Source organism: Vanderwaltozyma polyspora, genomic scaffold (assembly GCF_000150035.1).
Source record: "Vanderwaltozyma polyspora DSM 70294 KpolScaffold1042 genomic scaffold, whole genome shotgun sequence".
Classification (NCBI taxonomy): Eukaryota; Fungi; Ascomycota; class Saccharomycetes; order Saccharomycetales; family Saccharomycetaceae; genus Vanderwaltozyma; species Vanderwaltozyma polyspora.
In genome coordinates this window covers 43,137-61,499 of record NW_001834617.1, presented here as the reverse complement: position 1 = coordinate 61,499, position 18,363 = coordinate 43,137, and the positions used below count along the sequence as shown (strand labels likewise).

The following is an 18,363-nucleotide window of genomic DNA, read 5'->3' as shown; positions in this document are numbered from 1 at the left end:
TGACCGATAATTCTCTTCCTCGTCACTAGATATGAAATCATCTTCATCATAATCTAGTGCAGCGTCTTCCTCTGTATAATCCTCCTCGTCATCATCGATATCAGTAGCTTCAATGAAAGCAGTGTACGTCGTGGTCGCATCTCCATCCTCTTCTCTCAATATATTCTTCGACAATTCAATCGTATCGTATTGGAAACACCAGAATTGCTTGAAATCTCCACTTATCCATGCTAAACTCAAAGTAGAAATTAACAACCCAGGCACAATATATAATAATGCAGGTTGTGCTGTCTTAAATTTACTCAATGCTACCATACATGCAATTATCGATAATCCATAACTAATACACGCGGTAATGAAATATCTACCAATATATGACCAATTCAACAAATGAAATTCAACATCATTATTATCTAAATGGTATTTCCAAATGTCAAATTTGTAACATGTAGAAATAAACATCCCAGGCAATGCAATATCTCCTAATCCTAACATTGCAAATTCAAATTTACCAATCTGACCGTTGTATTTAGTTGGTATCGATAATTTAATTGGTAAATCAACCTTGGTTGCTACTGTCACCATAATTTCAGTACCAAATACAAAATAAATGTCATACAAAAATAATGCCATCAATATTAATGTACCAGATTTTAAATTCTTCAGGTTTAAGTGAGAAATTGACCAAATTGCAAAATTAACACTTACTAGATTGCCAACTAACCAATTCTTGGGTAAATAATGAAATGTGACGGTTAATATAGCAGAACAAATCAAGGAAATAGTTGTGATGTTATCATAATAAATATTAATAATTTGCCTCTTGGAATCAATATTTGTAGGTTTACGAAATTCTCTTTTATAATATTGTTTTTCAATAGGATTTTTATTAATCATGTCAATCATATCTTGATAATATATTTTATCTGTCAATACATCTTGGTAATTGAAATTAGTAACTACACCGCTAGATCTGTTAATTTCTTCGTTATCATCAGAAACTGTCAAACGATATCTTGGGAATATTTCTAATGGATCCCACTTCTGAAAATGTAAGAAATTACGAACAATCGAATGTAAAACATATGAAGTAACAAAAGTACCGGCAACAATACTCATTGTCTTAATATTCCAAATTAATAGCTTCATTACAAAATTAATCCAATGAATCTTTAATTTTGTGATAATAAAATACAAAGCGGTCAACATGAGACCACTGCTCAAAGGTAACAAGATTGCATGTTTTTCATCCATGATACCAGCTTTCTTATTCTTTTCAGGATCATCTTTATAGACAATATGACAATCGAGTTCTAAATCAAAATCAGTTGGATCAAATAAAGGGTGAATCTTTGTTGGAGGTAAAGCAGTATATGGAATAGATGAAATTGATGCAAATGAACCAATTATAACTAATGTCATCGCAATGCTGGTTAATATACCATAATAAAATAACATCGAATGCTTTTAAAAACTTCAGTCAATAATATCCCAAAACGGTAGTGAAATTATCCAAAATAGATAAAGTTCTTAGAATTATTACCTGAAATCACAGTATTAATCTTATCAAAAACATTTTTTAATTCAGTGCTATTGGTCTTGGGCAAACTTTTTACACTAATTGGGAATAGCTTATTAATATATTCAGTTATTGAATCTGCTGCAGATTGAATAGAGCTTGTCATATTCTCCAATTTGAACAGTTGAACAACTTCAGGAAAAAAGAAAAATACCCACTATATCCAACACTCGAAACTACTAATATGATACCTGAGTATAACGGATCTTAGCTCTACCAATGATTAAACAACTGTTCAAGTTCTATAGTTCAGACGTATTTGAAGTTAAGATATTTTTTATTTCAGCTCAGTTAGGAGGAATAAAGGCGAATATTTCAAACTCCATCAATATTAAAAGGATGTCGATAGCTATAAAATGCAAGATGAGAGATGAGGTCAATAGGAATTGGCGATTATTTGGTAAAGGATCATTCCATTAGGGTTAGATATATTCTCTATTTGAGTTTGTCTATCTGTGTATAAGTGTGTGTGTTTGTGGGGTTGCTAATTTCAGTTTAAAAGTCGAGCAATAATGAAATATAATGAAGAACTTATGGATTTCGAAATGGCACTTCGATTTAGTGTAGTAACGAATAAAAGTTTTATATGCTTTGTGAATAAAGAGATCGAGGTGACACCTCAGGTTGTTGTGAAACAAGCTGTTGAAAGAATTCTTTCTGATTTGGATGGTTTGGAGATTGAAGTATTGGATTCTTTTCTTGATACTAAATGTAATAACAAGACAAAATCTGAAGATTGTAAGATAAAAATAACAATTGTACCAAACTTGAACAATTTGACAGCTGAAAAACAGAATGTTCTAAGTAAGTATCTTAGGGATAATTCAAATGATATCCAAGGACCAAGAGTTAAAAGAAATCCTAAGTTTCAGACCACTGATTTAACTAATGATAAAACTGAAAAAAATAATACAAAGTATATAGTTATAGGGATTGTATTGTATGAAAATAAAAATGAAGATGAAAATGAAGATGAAGAGGAACGTTTGGATAAAAAATCAAATGTACTTACCATAAATGATTGGTTAAGAAATAAGTTTTGGCTAGGCTGCATGGCTCCAGTTGACGAATCCATAGAAATAGTTGAAAGCATAATTTATTCTATGAAGGATCTTGAAAAATACGACACCGTCGTTATCAAGCCAGTAATTAAAAGATATATTGAAGATATAATAGTACATTTAAGAATGCACAATATTACTTATAAACCTAAAGGTGGAGGAATCCAACCGGACGCATTGCATGACATAGTTGCGTTATCACAATTGATTAGTATTATGAGTTCTAAATATAATAAACAATTATGGTTTGTCACACCAGATTATATCAAGATAGCCTCCATGTTCTATTTCCCATCACATTTACGAATTGTTTCTGATTCTTCGATGGACGTCAGCGTCGCATATGGTAGTAAATCTCATCTTGTTGATGAATTCTTGGAGAAATTAAACAAAGTCAAGTTTTTAGCAAGATCTCAGAATCCATTGTTTATAGAGTCATTGGTAGTTAAAGATGTATTAACCAAGATAATTCCAGCAATATAGGATACATTTCAAACAAGTACCCTCCATCATCTAATTATTTGATTTATCCCGAAATCCCTACAAAACAAGATATCTCATCCCCTTTGAATAACGTAAATTCCTTTGAAAGAGTATACATACTCTAATACACATGAGTTGTATTCTCTGATTAATTACAGGAGTAATTGAAAAATGTCGATTGCATCCTATTAATAAGATCATTCCATTATAGTACCTTTTAAATATGAAAACTAGCAACTTAACTGACATTATACATAAAGGATATTAAAAAATTGAATCAACTAGAATTATGAAGTGTAAGGAATGACATTAAATTTGACAATAGAGACAGGTCTAGTCTTGATGTATTAACTACAATACGAGTTTGATATTCGTTAGTTTGTAACCGATATTGAAGTCACGGTGGGAACTTTCTGTGACATGCTTTGAATTAAATATTGAGGTTATTGATGTTCTTATTGATGTTATTGATGGTTAAAGGTAATAAGAGTAATGGAAACCACAAGGTGATATTATTTTGTGTCTTTGATATATTTGGTCGATATCAATCAGAAGTTGCTATTTGAGGTGTTAATAGAATGATGGTCTAAATTTTGTGTTGTATGATTATTTTATGTGTCAGCAATTCAAGAAATGAGTTGAAGTTGTGATTAATGGGATATAAAAAGGGTAGTAATTTTCGATCAGTTTTAATATCTAAAGTTAGAATTTAATACCACTTTCAGATGGAATACCTTTGTTAGTTTATTTTTAAGTTTTTGGATTTTTCATTAGAAATTATCTTCTTCTGCTATATTGAAAAGGGATAGAGCTAAAGTTTCTGTAACAAGTGGTCAATTGCCTATATATACTTAACTTTCCAAAAATACATTTTCTGATAGGTTTTACTTTAATCAAAAGACACATATAATACATCAATAATGAGATTGTCAATTACATTTTCTGCTTTCTTACTAGCATTATCACAATTAGTTAAAGGTGATTCGGAGCAATTTGGTTTGATTTCTATTAGATCTGGTTCTGCTTTACAATACTCATTTGTCTACTTTGATTCAGATGATGGCAAATTCTATGTTTCAGCTTCTTCTAATACTACTGAATCTGAATCTTTAGTTGAAGCTGTAATCACCGATAAAGGTAGATTACAATTAGAAGATGGAAGTTATGTATATGTCGATGAAGACAATGTATTGAGAGATACTGATAAGAAAAAATCAGCTGACAAAGGTTTTTCAATCATTGATGGCCATTTAGCTTATGAGTGTGAAGAAAACTTTTATGTTGTTCCAGAAGGTGGTAAATACGTTTTATCAGTTGGTGAAGTTCCAAGTAATTCAACTGCTATCGGAATTGTTTTGAGAACCGCTGACACAACCGGTTCCAAAGTACCAGATTTTGCTGGTTCATCTGATTGTTCATCATGTGCATCTGGTCATGAATTCCCAAATCCACCAAGTTGTAACTCTACCATTTCTGGTAATTATACTGAGCCTGAAGGTGAAGAAGAAGGTGAAGGTGAAGGTGAAGGCGAAGGTGAAGAAGGTTGTGATTATGAAGATGATGATAAATCAAAAGAAGAAGAAAACTCAGCAGCTATTATACAAAAGGGTAGTGTATTTGGTGTAAGTATTGCAGCTGCAGCCATTGCCATGTTAGCATTCTTCTAAGAATTTTTAATGAATTAAGGAAGTTTAACTTAAAAGTTTTAAATTAAAATCCAAAAAAGAATAACAAAACTAATGAAAATTATTAATAGAGATGAAAGAATATATCAATAGTATTAGGTATTATTTACATTGTGGTTTGTTTGTTTTTGAAATAAATCCAAAAGTAAATATCTTTATCGTTATTTTTTTACCTTTCCCTCTTTTTATTTAATATTCATTAATTGTATTTTTTCAATTTATCAAAAATAATATAACTCCAATCATCTTAATATTATTAATAACTATTAAAGTTAACTCCCTTTAACATCATTATCAGTTACTTTTTTATTAATTACATTCATATTTAATTGCTTATAAAATATAAAGTGAGAGCTTAAAATTTAATATGTATATGTCTATAATTTATATATGGATAGATAAAAACTCTCGTTTGATAAACTTCGTATATCTAAAAATTGATATTATTCGATATTAAAATAGACATAATAATGTTATATATTGACTTGCAGTTCTAATACTCGCACTTCCTTGTCTTTACCTGTAATTTATTCATTATAGCTAGTTTTCACTATAGAAATATTGAAACTTTCTAAGCGATGAGCTTTAAATCGATATATATTCAACTTGATGAGTTATAATGATAAAGAAGTGGCAATGGTAGCAAATCAGTTACATCTCCATAAATATATTGTCAATCAAATTTGGCATATCTAATAGTAAGTTACAGGTTAGAGTCAAAGAGGTTTGTATATCAGAAACATTCACATTATGTCTGAAAGAAAGGCTATAAATAAGTACTATCCACCGGATTATAACCCATTAGAAGCAGAGAAAGCAGCTAAAAAATTATCCAAGAGACTAAAGACAACCAATAAAGATGTGGTCACTATTAGATTGATGACACCATTTGGTATGAGGTGTTTAAAATGTGATGAGTATATCTCTAAGAGTAGGAAGTTTAATGGGAAGAAACAATTATTACCTGAAAAATATCTGGATTCTATAAAGATTTATCGATTAAGTATCAAATGCCCAAGATGCAATAATCTTATCAGTTTCAGGACTGATCCTAAGAAGGCAGATTATGTTATGGAGGTTGGTGGTGAAAGAAGCTATATTAGGAAAGATTATGATAGTGCACAATTAGAGAGTGTTGATGAAGCCTTGGAAAGATTGACAAAGGAACAAGAAAGAGAAAAATCAGAATTAGAAGGAAAACTTGATCCAACTGCAGATAAAATGGAATTATTAGAAGAGAAACTAGCGACATTACAACAACAACAGCAAGATGATGAATCATTGGAGAATTTGAAAAAACTTAAATATGCATCGTTAAAAAAAGCAGAAGAGCTTAATCAGAAATTAGATCTAAATAAAGGAACAAAAGGAGCAAATAACGGCATTGAAGATGATGACATGGAGTTGAATTCACAAGTAGAATCTGCTTTCAAAGAACATCAACAAAATTCAACATCATCAATTTTAAATCAATTGATAACTAACAAATCCATCCCAATTAAGAAGAAACTAAAAAGAAAGAAACAAAATCCACTAGGGGTGTCAGTGAGAAAGAAGTAGAAATATAGTCATCAAGATCATCATGATCATCGTGTTGTTATTGTTGTTGTTGTTGTTGTAGTTATTACTGTAACTCCAAACCTTTAGAGTTGATTATCTAAAATATTCACATTTCTCATCAGTTATCCTTTAAAGGTCTGTTAACGCGTTCCAGTAATAAAATTTTAATGTGATTTATTTGGTGTTATGTTGCATAACAAAATAGAACTATTTAAACAAGCAAGTATCTTGATCAAGATTGGGACAACAGGTTGAGGTATCTGTTGGATTATTGTTATATCGTTTTGTTAGTCTGACGAGTGTTGTATAGATATCTGTGTGTGTGTGATATCAAAAGTTTGAGATGAGCGAATACCCTTACGAAACAAAGACTGAAATTCCAAAGATTCAGTTTGAAGCATTTAATGGTGCTAATTTTGCTTATATGCTATGGCCAGCAGTTAATATTGGTTTAGAAGATCAGGAATCAAAGTTACCAAAGGGTAGAATTGTTATTGTCCATGGTTTTGGTGAATATTCTCAAATTTACTATAGAATGATGGATCAATTAGCTCTTAATGGTTTTGAAACCTTTATGTTTGATCAAAGAGGTTCTGGTGAAACTTCTCCTGGTAAGCTAAAAGGTATTACCAATGAATACCATACATTTAATGATTTGGACTATTTCTTAAGGAAGAATATTGATGAATGTAAAGAAAAGGGTATCCCTATTCATTTGTGGGGCCATTCTATGGGTGGTGGTATTATATTAAACTATGCTTGTGATGGTAAACATAAAAATGATGTTGCTACTTTTATTGCATCTGGACCTTTAGTAGTTTTACATCCTCATTCTCAACCAAATATTTTGACTCAATTTGCTGCTCCACTATTAGCTAAATTTTTGCCAAATATGAGAATTGACACAGGATTAGATTTAGATGGTATTACTTCTGATCCTACCTATAGAGAATTCTTAGCTAATGATCCTATGAGTATTCCATTGTATGGTAGTTTTAGACAAATTCAAGATTTCTTAGTACGTGGTAAAAAACTATACAAGAATGAAAATAATCGTTTACAAAAAATGGATAAACCTTTGTTTATTCAACATGGAAAAGACGATACAATCAATGATCCTAAGGGTTCTCAAAAAGTATATGATCTCTCTGCTGCTCCAGAAAAGAAGATTGAATTCTATAATAAAGCTAGACATTCCATTCTATCTTTGGAAACTGATGAAATATATAGTAATGTTTTTGATGATTTGGTAGGTTGGTTGAATGAATATTCGGAATAAAGGTAATTTAATTATGGGTATTTAACTCTGAAACTTTACTTTTATGAATATCATTTGAGTCAAAACATAATAACCACTATGTTCGATTAATTGAGGCTATCCAATTTTTTTTTTTTCAATAATTTACTATTTTAATTTTTGAACCGTTGTTGGTATCTGTATGTCTCTCTATTTCTCTTTTGTTCTCATTATTAATTTTATTAATAAATATGTGCTTCTTAGGCCTGGAGGTATTGATAACCATTGCATTGTCATTATCATCATCATTACCGTTATCATTATCATATCGAACTTTACTATGTATGCCATGTTGAAGTATTTTACAGGAACTATATATATATATATATATGTATGTATTTATATCTATCAACAGATATAATATAAGCTATTAAGTATAGTAAAAACAGTGTAATGAGAGTTATATTTCAACATGTTAATCGAATTTCGATTTAGTTATAGAAGTGGTGATAGCAGACTGCAACACGTAATTGCGGCAGAATTTTAGTAAAAATGAATTTCCAAGGCTTTTGTGAACTTAATTTAAGTATCTATCTATAGCTATGATATAGGTCCAGTATGATACGATGAATGTCTTTTAACTGATACTTCCACATTTACTGGCACTGTTACCTCACCAAACTCATCATTAGGCAGTGTAGTTACCCTGCCATCAAACTTACTTTTATCGTCTTCTTGTAGTGCCAGATCACGTGACAAACAATAGGTCATACTATACGTAGATGTATAACATATTATACGCAATTTGAGATTAAACAAACTTGAAAGGACTTAAAAGATGATTGATCAATTAAGACAAAGGATGAGTTAAAATTAGATTATAACTTTAATTTAAAAGCTGCGGATCAAGCTGGACAACGGGGGATTCGATCATATCATTTATTCAGTTGATGAATGTGTATAATTTTATATTAGAGGCATCATCTTTTGAAAAAGGATTAGGAAACATTAAAAGATGGTGTGAGAATAAATCAGATAATGTTAAATTAAGAATATATATTCCAACATATACATTGAGGGAATTGGATTTCCAAAGATATAAATTTAAAAGTTTTATGGCTAGGGAATCGTTGAAGTTTATTGAATATATTGAGGATAGAAATTCATCTCCTAAATACCATTCAGATTCATTAGAAATTATTATTGAATTGCCAGATTTTTTGGATTTAGTACTATGGCGTGAAGTTTTAGAGATAGCTGGTGAAGAACATGAGGAGAAATTGAACAAATTACCACGCAGATTGAAAAATTTGTTAAAAAGTTGTGTTCATTTGTGTCATTTGCATGTGTCTGATGATTACAAATGGATATTGATATCAGAAGATAATCAAGTAAAAGAATTGGCTAGAATTTGCAAGATTCCTATCATTTCAATAGTTGATGCAGATTCTGCTTTGGCTAGAGACATGAATAAAAAGTCATTCAAGATGAGTGAAAATTTTAATAAACAGATAATTAAAAATGGCGTTGCTGAAGAAACTAAACAAGGTAAAAAAATTGTAAAGACGAACTTTGATAATACGGTTTATGCTTCAAGAGGCAACGGTGTCCTCTGGGCACCATAGTAACTATCTAAAGTATATTCACAAAATACTATTGAGGTAATCCTATTTTGGAAAGGTGTCAAATTCACAAATTTTGGTTTTTTTTTGAAATTGTTATAGTTAGTTTACTTTCCCCCATTAATTGTGATAGGAATATCATTATTTCAAGGAGTTTAAATGATCAATAAAAAAATTATTTTGAAACCTGAACAATAGGAAATTTAACGCTAACGATGCAATTGTGTTTGACTAGCACGTATCGGTACAAAACTGCTATTGAAGTTTCCAACACCAAAGAGAGAGGCTAGCTAATTTCTACCTGAATATCGAGACGTATATAGAATTGCTAGAATTTCAGTAATTTATATATATATAGTAAGAATAATAATCTATTATTAAGTTGTTTTTAAGGCTATTCTTTACTTACTCAAGTTGTTGGTCTAATAGTTTTCATTTTTTCATAATTCAGAAAATTGTCAATGGTTGTATTCATCGAGTGGATCGTACTGAAACGCCTCACCCTAACATTAGAGATGCCAGAAAAAAAAAGGTAATAATGTGTATTCATCATTTAAATTGAAAAAAAATAAAAATAATTAGAACTAGATGATGGGGTTCAGAAGCTGCAAATAGAAAAGACAAGTACTAAGAAATATAGTTTAAATAGGACCAAAATCTTTTAATCTCTATCAAAATCCAGAAAACTTCAAAAAACTTTTGCTTCTATTTCATTCACAGCAATAAACGTAAGCACAATCCCTTTCTCGAGTGCACTGTTTACTGGTATTCTGAACTCAACATCTACTACTTCTACTAGATATCTATTCAATATGAAAACAAAAATTGAGAGGAAACGTTTTCGATAAGTTCTGAATCTTACTGGCTTTTTATACTTTTCGATATTCAGAAATTAGATCGAAAAGTTTTTTAGCGAAAGTGAGTCCGGGTAATGAAGAAGTAAGTGTCTTAAGTATTTAGGGTTTTGACGGTAGTGTAGTTGCGACACTAATTCCATGACATTAAACTATTAATTAACAAGTAACTTATCAAGTTTAAGTTATTAGCAATAGAATAAACTTATATATCGATTGTGCTGAGAGAATGTATATATACATGGATATATACACACATTAGAGATTGAGCTTTTAATGGGATTAGGTTTTGCCTACCATAGCACTTAAATTTCCTAAAGATTTTTCATTTCCTGAGCGACTAGAGATTGCTCTTGATTCCAAGTCGTGGCATTCTATTTGTAGAGATTCAATTTGTTTATGGATTGAATTTATTTCGTTATTGAATTTCTCTTGTCTTTTTAAGATAGCTTTCCTCCAATCTTGAAATTTATTTTCTTCAACGTTAACGATTTCATTGAATCTTCGTTTGGCTTCCCATTGTCTGTGGATATATTCTTGGCACCATTCTAGAACTAATTCGTCGATATATTTCTTATTAAACAGTTGATAACATGCATAATTTTTAATACCATTATTATCACAGTTTTCATAATCTAATGTTTTGAAAAATTCCTTTAATTCATCTGATATATCTACTAGTGGTGGTTTCGAAGAAAAACAGATATCTCTTGCTTTTAATATCCTTGTCTTTAATAGTGATGCTCTACAGTTTTCATAATATTCTTCGGTGGATTGAACTAAATCGGCCATATATTTATTTATTAAAATATCTTTTAATTTACTAAAATCAGAATGTTTAGGATTCTCTACTTCAATCACTGCCCATTTATATTCTCTCCCTAAGACCAATTCTCCACGATTATTCATAACATGGTTCTCTGATGCGATTATATTGAATGGAATATTACTGAAAATATCATCGTAATATGGATCATTTGAATTTAAGAAATTGCAAATTTTAATATTTTGAACATCAATTATTTGCCTAATTTCACGATTGAAATTTGTAAGATGGGATTTAGGTAAGGAATCTGCCTTTGCGATAATTGGAATAACATTAACTCTTTTAGATAATTCTTTCATGGTGACAACGTCCAATGTCGAAAGTCCCTTGTTTGTTGGTTCAATAAAATACAAACAACAGTGAACTCGTTTATCTCTTAGTTTGATTCTATCTGGCTGTTCCTCTTGGAAAATATATGATCTAATCTGATCATCAATAAAATTTGTTAATGGAATCCATGAAAATGCATTGTTTAATTTATTTCCAAAACCTGGAGTATCAATAATTGTTAAGTTCAATTTTGTTCCATACCCTTCAATTTGAGCAGTGTGACAAGTGATTGATTTTGTTCTTTCTTGACTTGAATTGTGATCTTTCTTATTCCAAACACTTGGTAAAATGGAAGAGCCAAAAAATGTATTCACAAAAGTTGTTTTACCTAAACCTGCTTGACCAGCTACCATTAAAGTGAAATGTACACCTTTATGAGCAGTCATTCTCTCCCTTTGTAATGGGATTTGATCTATTCCAATAGAATATCCTTCAGTAATAATAGTCCTATCCCTTAACATTTTTGATATTGTTGGTACTCTACGACATTTTACATCAAATAATGATATATCCATGTACTCATCAATAATATCTGAAGAATCATTATCAGCTGACTTCTTCATCAATGTGCCCTTTTCGACTTCAGTCTGTGCACTCTCATCATCTTTACTTATTTGAACCTTCAAATCAACCATTGGACTACTGCAGTCTTGTTCAGCTTCTTCCTCTTTTGTATTTGGACTATCATCCCTATTGCCAGAATCTGGAGACTTCATACTGTATCTATTAACCTAGTTAAAAAGTAATACCTTTATTTCTTCAAAGAACAACCTCTATCCGGTATCCTGTCCTTCTTTTGGCCTTGTTTGTTTGTATATTTGCTTATCCTAACGATTATTTTGATATCCAATCCTTGTATCACCACTTATTATTAGTGTCGCTTATGATAAATTATTGAACAAGTTACCAAAATTTGAAACTCCATACAGAGAAATGGATTGTTAGAGTACATCCATGGGCAAATAAAGGTCCCTTGTATGGATCTCAATCTTTTATAAAGTTTGTAATGTGTTAAATAACTCTGGTCTGTATATTTATTTTGTGTCTAAACCTTTAAAATGACACTGTGTCAGTATAATCAAAAAATATCAAATCAGGAACAAATGTAAATTATTACAAAAAGGCTGTCAAAGAAACATCTATATATATCAAGCATATGTGATTTGTTGACTTTTAATATCGTTAGAGTCATTCTAGAACAGTTGTGAAGTTTTCTTTATAACAACAGAATTGAAGTGTCATCACGTACATTATATTATGGGTTGAGTCGGGAGAGAGGGAGAAGGATTAATTAAGAACACCATATAATATTGTCTATCATCTCAATACTTGTCGATTAATTTCGTTGGATATTTGGTCTTTTATATTATTTTTGAATTAACTTTTCGATTACTTTCCGTTCAAATAAAATCAGTGAGGTAAGAATCGACCCAGGTAGAGTACAGTTTCGATAAAATCTTTGTAATGGATAGTCGCTATGCCTTCTTGTTTACCGTCAAATTTCCTAAACATATTTGTCAGCCTCATTAACCATACTAGCGATTCTACAAATCTATCAAATTTCAATTCTTTTTCATTGTGATTTTGATTGATAAACTCTGCATATTGATCAAATAACTTTTCACTTACTTCAAAGGGGACTAAATAACCCAACTCTTGCAACGTATTATGAAATTCGGTTACAGTCAATGTAAATGATCCATTGATGTCGTTATCAACATAAATTTTTCTCCAGATTTTAACACGTTTGTATAAAGATACAAATTCTTTCTGATTCACCGTACCAAATCTTGAAGCTCCAAACATATTAATCAATGCATCGATAGATGATATACAGAAGTGGGTGGTATCATCATTCTGTAAAAGATTTTGTAATTCTTCAGCAGTAAGTCTGCCACGATTTTTAACATCATGGTTTTGAAATAATCTCATAGCTACTTGAACATCTCGTTCGTCACCATTACTAACAGGAGATCCTTGTTTAACCCTAGAGTTGTTCCCCATTTGAGGTTGGCTAAAGTTAGGAGGTGTGCTAACTATTCTATTGCCACTTGAATTCCTAGGAGGTGGAGGTGGTATCCTTGCATTCTTCAATGGTACCTGATTCATTCTATTGCTATCAATAGGGGCACCAGTATTCGTCGGCACCCCTCCATGTTGATACTGTGGCATATTCGATCTCCCATTCATTCCCATATCTGTAGGAGCTGAGTGAACTCTGGTGTCTACCTTTGCAGTCTTAGAACTCAATTCATATTTCTGCTGTCTTCTCATCTTCTCTTCTTCTGCTCTTCTTCTTCCCTCTCTCATTGCTTCCTCTGGTGTAGCATATAACTATTAATAAATACAAATAAGATAAGTTAGTAAAGTGAACTCAAAATCAACAATAAATTAGAACATATAATATCATTATCGAAACCTATAGAAGTAACATCGATAAAGATCACAGCTCATAGTTAAAAAAAAAAAATGTTACGTACCTGAAGGTCATCGCCTGCAGCATAATGTAGTTTTTTAGGAAACATAGTCTAGTAATCTATCAAATTACACTGTAATACAATTCCAAAGCTAATTTGTTACCTTTATCTCTACTTTTTATCACTTCAATTAACTTAAAACTCTAATATCCAAAACTTATCAGTGTATTATTTCTTCTTAAGTATCATTTATTCAGTTCGCCTAGAGTTTTTCATTAGTGCTTATTTTGATGAAATTGCAATCAACGATATTTAAGATAAATTGAATATTCTTGCTAAATATAAATATAATGGTATGTATAAGGTATATTTATATAAAAATTATGAGATATATGTATAATTGTCCTTCTAAATTAGGCTATAAGGTGTCAAAACCAAAAATGGTGATTGAAAAATCATTGGATTTATCAATATGAATATTATCTTTTTAGATGACACCAATTTGTCTGTTAAAGCATAATAGTTATGTATAATATGATCGATGAATCTTTCTTCAGCTCCTATATAGAATTAATGGTTGATTCTTATAGTACACGGGTGTCTAACCATGGATGTTGTAGAAGTTCAATTGCCGTTGGACGTTTTTTATAATCAATTTCAAATGTTTTATTTAAGAAATCTGTACTTTCTTCAGATGCCCAAGATGGAGTCTCTGGAGTTGTATCAGTACCAACTTTAAAAATTGCTTGCATTTGAGAAAAATCTGGAAATGGATGTTTACCTGTAAACATTTCAATTACCACACATCCAGTTGACCAAATATCTATTTTTTCTGTAGTGGCAGTTTGTTTGACAACTTCCGGAGCCATCCAATAAACAGAACCTTGGAAAGAAGCTCTTCTATCATTTTTTTGTTTTTTATTTAGTGGTGATAGTTTTTTGGAAATACCAAAATCTGTAATCTTAACACATCCTTTAATATCAATTAAGATATTGGCACCTTTGATATCTCTATGGATGATGTTCTTTTTATGCAAATACGAGACACCTATTAAAATTTGTCTGGTGAAATTTGTGATCAGAGATTCTTCAAAAGGACCGTAACTTTTTAACATTGAAGAAACAGAACCACCTGGGACGTATTCCAAGAAAATATTGAAATTATTACCTTCTTGTGATGAACCATAATAGGTAACAATATTTTCATGATGCAATTCCTTTAATAAGTTCATTTCATGCTGTAGTGCATCTACCATTTTTTTATGGATATGGTAAGAATTTTTCTGTTTGTCATTCTTTTCCATTGAATCCGTTAGTTTCTTCTTGTCTCCTTTACTTCCTGCGACCAATTCTGAAGGAATTTCAACTTGTTTAACTGCCATTAACTCACCTGTCAATGCATTCATTCCTAGATAGACACTCCCAAAACTACCAGAGCCAATGCATGCACCTCTTAGCCAAGCCTTAGGTGTCGCAACTTTAGTTGGAATTGAAACCAATCCATTTTCTTCATCTTCAGTAGCATCATCTTCAAAATCTGAACTTTTGAATAAATCGATGTATCCAGATGTATTGTTACTAGAAGACTCTCTTTTCTTCTGATCTGGTTGATCACTATTTCTTTTAACAGTAACTTTCTCAGTTGGCGTAGGCTCTGCTTGCTTAATACTTTCTAAAAGTGCAGTATCGACCGCAGTTGAATGTTTAAGTAAAATGTCGCCTATTTTATTCGATTCTGGGTTCAAAAATTTCCCACTGGAAGATGTTAACCTTGCAGATTGTCTGAATGATTCCTTTAAAGTTTTCTGTAATTTCTTCATATCCGTTTGAGGGAAATAGCCGGCTAAATTTGTTGAAATGTATTCACTTGGAGGTCTTTGGTTAAATATCTTACGCATGCCATTTTTCTGGTTCTCGATCTTCAAATGAGTTTGACTATTTAGTTGAGAGGCAACTTGTAAAGGAGTTAAAGCACCATTTGAATTTGAGTTGGAATTAGAATTTGAGTTGGAATTAGAGTTGGAATTGGAATTGGAATTGGAACTTGAATTTGAGTTGGAATTTCCTTCTTCTGTAGATCCAACTCTATACAACACACTTAAGGTCTTCAAGTATAGTTTTTTGGAAGTTAATATAGCTTTGTCACTTGGAGTCTGGTCTTTCGAAATAAATATCAACCTATTTTTTTCCAGACGGTCACTAGAATGACAAATCGTGACCAATTCAACATCGTATAATAAATGAAGAACATTTTTATTATAATCCACCACAAACACGTCATAATCTTCAATAGCTCTTGTCCCTTCACCTGATGGTTTTACAGTTAACAATTCATTAGGCAATCTCTTGATTAAACGTTTTTTAATCGAATCGGCATTAAAACAACCATTAACATTAACTTTTTTGGCGGACCCATCATTCAAGATAAATATCACTGAATGTTTATCGGTGACCAGCTCCTCATTCATATAAGAACTACTTCCACCACCCCCACCACCTGCAGAAAGTGAATTGATTCGATCAATAATACCATTTAACTGACTAGTTAAATTAGCCTCCTTCTGCTTGTCTATTGACCTAGCCTTGCGCAAAATACGAATTCGATCACCAATCTTAACAACACCTAACTCGATAAGGATCTCTTTATCCAAGTATTTAACCTCATCGGCACTTATAAATTGATATTGAATAAACCTTTCCAAGTATTGTTCACAACCTAACTCTGTTAAAAAAATTTCAATAAAACTGGCATCCATCTTAACTAGATACAAGACCACCGCACCATACAGACCAAAAATACTTAAAACTACCAATCCTGAATAATGTTGACCAACTCCTTAAGGCTGTTCCAATCTAATAAGACTGTTATCCTCTTTTAACTGTATTGTATTAGTAGTAGTAGTATTATATTATAATGTATTATATCGTCTTATTTTAAATATCGCATTGTTCAAATTTCCAATAATGGAAAGAACCGTGATGATTTAAGAATTGACCATTATCAAGAGATGTTGAATAGAGAGAGAGGATGGTATAATTAGTTGGAATGTATGTTGCAGATGATTAGAGTTGTATTAGAGTTGTATTGATATGGTACTCAATGGTATTGTATTTGATTTCCTATGTAAAGTTTATATATTATATATTGTGAGGGGGGAGATGAAGGTAAAGATGAAAGAGAAAGTGATAAGTGTTATGATTTCAAAGTGTTTCCTTCTTATGTAGAGTTTCTATGATTTAGATGAAATTTCAGTTGAATAATGTTTGTATTGAATTGTTCAACTGCTATCTGTAGAGAGTAAAGTTCCTTTGGTGTGGGTCTGTCATTTATAAATAATGGGAATTCTTGATTTATGACACTGGTGCTTCCGAAATAGCACATTTTGTTTGGTAACGGAATATTGTATATTACTTCTGATATCAGCTTGATGAACAGTACGTATAGACCCAATGTGGTGCTTATTGAATTCCATTGGTTTGTCTCATTTGAGGATAATGCAGTCATTATTAGGTTTTCACTTATTATTTCGAATTGCAATTGTTTCAAGATGTTTTCATCAGTGCTGGAATTATGTTGGATTGGGTCTAAGTGAATGAACCCATTGCTTTGATCAAACAACAACGATTCTTTGAAGATTGAAACCAATTGTTGTAATTTCAAAAGCCTTAGCATCTCGAGTCTATCCTTCAACTGGATCGCCTGGTAGTTCTTGTTACCATAATCATCCGTGAATGAAGTTATTCTCATATCTGTATCCGATGTGGTAATTATGAAGTCTTCTTGATCGATCTCTTGTTCAATTTCATTAACGGATAACTTCTCTTGTAATCGTTTCAACTCGCGATGTTTCTTCGAAGTCCTACTCTCTAATTGACGGATATATCTTTGTAATCTGACGTTCTCCCAACGTTTATGCTTCACTTCATGATTCATCCCATCCTGAACACGGCTTGAAATATCAGCAATTTCATTAATAATATGAAATTTGTATTCTATAAGTTTATTTAGCTTTAACAATGAGTTAAAATTTAAAGATGGTTTCATTTTTGGACTTTTAATCTTATCATTGTTCTTGTTCAATATGCTCCGAGGTATACGCTTAACAACAATTTCTGCTAATGTGTATTTCCCATCAGCAAGTGATATAATAGGAACATTAATCCCTTCGATGATATCAGCAGTCATATCAATCGCTTGTAATCGGTTCAAATTGAACTTGATTTCAGCAACGGCAGCCCATGAATCATCCATTCCTTCGACAAGAAGCTCACCGGGAACCTTCCCATACAAAACCAAAACCACATTAGTCTCTGAACTCTCAATTGGTGGTATTTCATTGAAGTATACGTCATCCCAGAATTCTTTTGAACTTCACTAACGTATAGTACTTCCCGCTTTAAACTGTACATCACAACAAACCAATTCAAACTATCTAACAGATGCCTCTGACCTGCAGCAACACCTCGATCACTGCACATAGAAACATTGCGAATCCCAATAGAACGTACATGTCTTACTCTTTGATTTACTAAATATCTAACCATTCTTTAGATTCTGCTTATTTGCCCTATCGATATCCTTGCCTCTTCAAAGGCTCCAAAATTTAAAGATCCAATTGACACAACCGTACCAAACTAAATCAATATATACCAAACAAATCTCCTTGAACAGTTTCCAGTAATCAGGTTCACCTCAATCCTAGCACAAT

The 18,363-nt window shown here is 31.5% G+C and overlaps 9 protein-coding genes and 1 further gene across 9 annotated transcripts, besides 2 other annotated features; 5 read left to right on the top strand and 5 right to left on the bottom strand.

Annotated features, from left to right (window-relative positions):
- YPF1 (aspartic endopeptidase) lies at nucleotides 1-1,458 on the bottom strand (the record flags this gene model as incomplete). Its single annotated transcript, XM_001643375.1, has 1 exon — nucleotides 1-1,458. A coding segment is annotated over one exon (1,458 nt), but the record flags the coding sequence as incomplete, so codon positions are not given.
- Nucleotides 1,459-2,091: 633 nt separating this feature from the next.
- Nucleotides 2,092-3,123, top strand: MTC2 (Mtc2p; the record flags this gene model as incomplete). The annotated part of the gene is made up of 1 exon (XM_001643374.1): nucleotides 2,092-3,123. One exon carries the CDS (start codon nucleotides 2,092-2,094, stop codon nucleotides 3,121-3,123), a length of 1,032 nt encoding a protein of 343 aa, XP_001643424.1.
- A 920-nt stretch (nucleotides 3,124-4,043) lies between these two features.
- Nucleotides 4,044-4,790, top strand: CWP1 (Cwp1p; the record flags this gene model as incomplete). Its single annotated transcript, XM_001643373.1, has 1 exon — nucleotides 4,044-4,790. The coding sequence occupies one exon, from the start codon at nucleotides 4,044-4,046 to the stop codon at nucleotides 4,788-4,790; it is 747 nt and encodes a 248-aa protein (XP_001643423.1).
- Nucleotides 4,791-5,558: 768 nt separating this feature from the next.
- YJU2 (mRNA splicing protein YJU2) lies at nucleotides 5,559-6,368 on the top strand (the record flags this gene model as incomplete). Its single annotated transcript, XM_001643372.1, has 1 exon — nucleotides 5,559-6,368. The coding sequence occupies one exon, from the start codon at nucleotides 5,559-5,561 to the stop codon at nucleotides 6,366-6,368; it is 810 nt and encodes a 269-aa protein (XP_001643422.1).
- A 343-nt stretch (nucleotides 6,369-6,711) lies between these two features.
- On the top strand, nucleotides 6,712-7,647 carry YJU3 (acylglycerol lipase; the record flags this gene model as incomplete). Its single annotated transcript, XM_001643371.1, has 1 exon — nucleotides 6,712-7,647. One exon carries the CDS (start codon nucleotides 6,712-6,714, stop codon nucleotides 7,645-7,647), a length of 936 nt encoding a protein of 311 aa, XP_001643421.1.
- Nucleotides 7,648-8,555: 908 nt separating this feature from the next.
- Nucleotides 8,556-9,230, top strand: NMD4 (Nmd4p; the record flags this gene model as incomplete). Its single annotated transcript, XM_001643370.1, has 1 exon — nucleotides 8,556-9,230. The coding sequence occupies one exon, from the start codon at nucleotides 8,556-8,558 to the stop codon at nucleotides 9,228-9,230; it is 675 nt and encodes a 224-aa protein (XP_001643420.1).
- A 1,133-nt stretch (nucleotides 9,231-10,363) lies between these two features.
- Nucleotides 10,364-11,953, bottom strand: SPR3 (septin SPR3; the record flags this gene model as incomplete). Its single annotated transcript, XM_001643369.1, has 1 exon — nucleotides 10,364-11,953. The coding sequence occupies one exon, from the start codon at nucleotides 11,951-11,953 to the stop codon at nucleotides 10,364-10,366; it is 1,590 nt and encodes a 529-aa protein (XP_001643419.1).
- Nucleotides 11,954-12,647: 694 nt separating this feature from the next.
- Nucleotides 12,648-13,762, bottom strand: PEF1 (Pef1p; the record flags this gene model as incomplete). Its single annotated transcript, XM_001643368.1, has 2 exons — nucleotides 12,648-13,571; nucleotides 13,718-13,762. 2 exons carry the CDS (start codon nucleotides 13,760-13,762, stop codon nucleotides 12,648-12,650), a joined length of 969 nt encoding a protein of 322 aa, XP_001643418.1.
- Nucleotides 13,763-14,238: 476 nt separating this feature from the next.
- STE11 (mitogen-activated protein kinase kinase kinase STE11) lies at nucleotides 14,239-16,410 on the bottom strand (the record flags this gene model as incomplete). Its single annotated transcript, XM_001643367.1, has 1 exon — nucleotides 14,239-16,410. One exon carries the CDS (start codon nucleotides 16,408-16,410, stop codon nucleotides 14,239-14,241), a length of 2,172 nt encoding a protein of 723 aa, XP_001643417.1.
- Nucleotides 16,411-16,871: 461 nt separating this feature from the next.
- Nucleotides 16,872-17,861: a sequence feature (similar to hypothetical protein; correction of possible frameshift sequencing error~similar to Saccharomyces cerevisiae VPS38 (YLR360W)).
- Kpol_1042p19 lies at nucleotides 16,872-18,199 on the bottom strand (the record flags this gene model as incomplete).
- Nucleotides 17,864-18,199: a sequence feature (similar to hypothetical protein; correction of possible frameshift sequencing error~similar to Saccharomyces cerevisiae VPS38 (YLR360W)).
- Nucleotides 18,200-18,363: the final 164 nt, after the last annotated feature.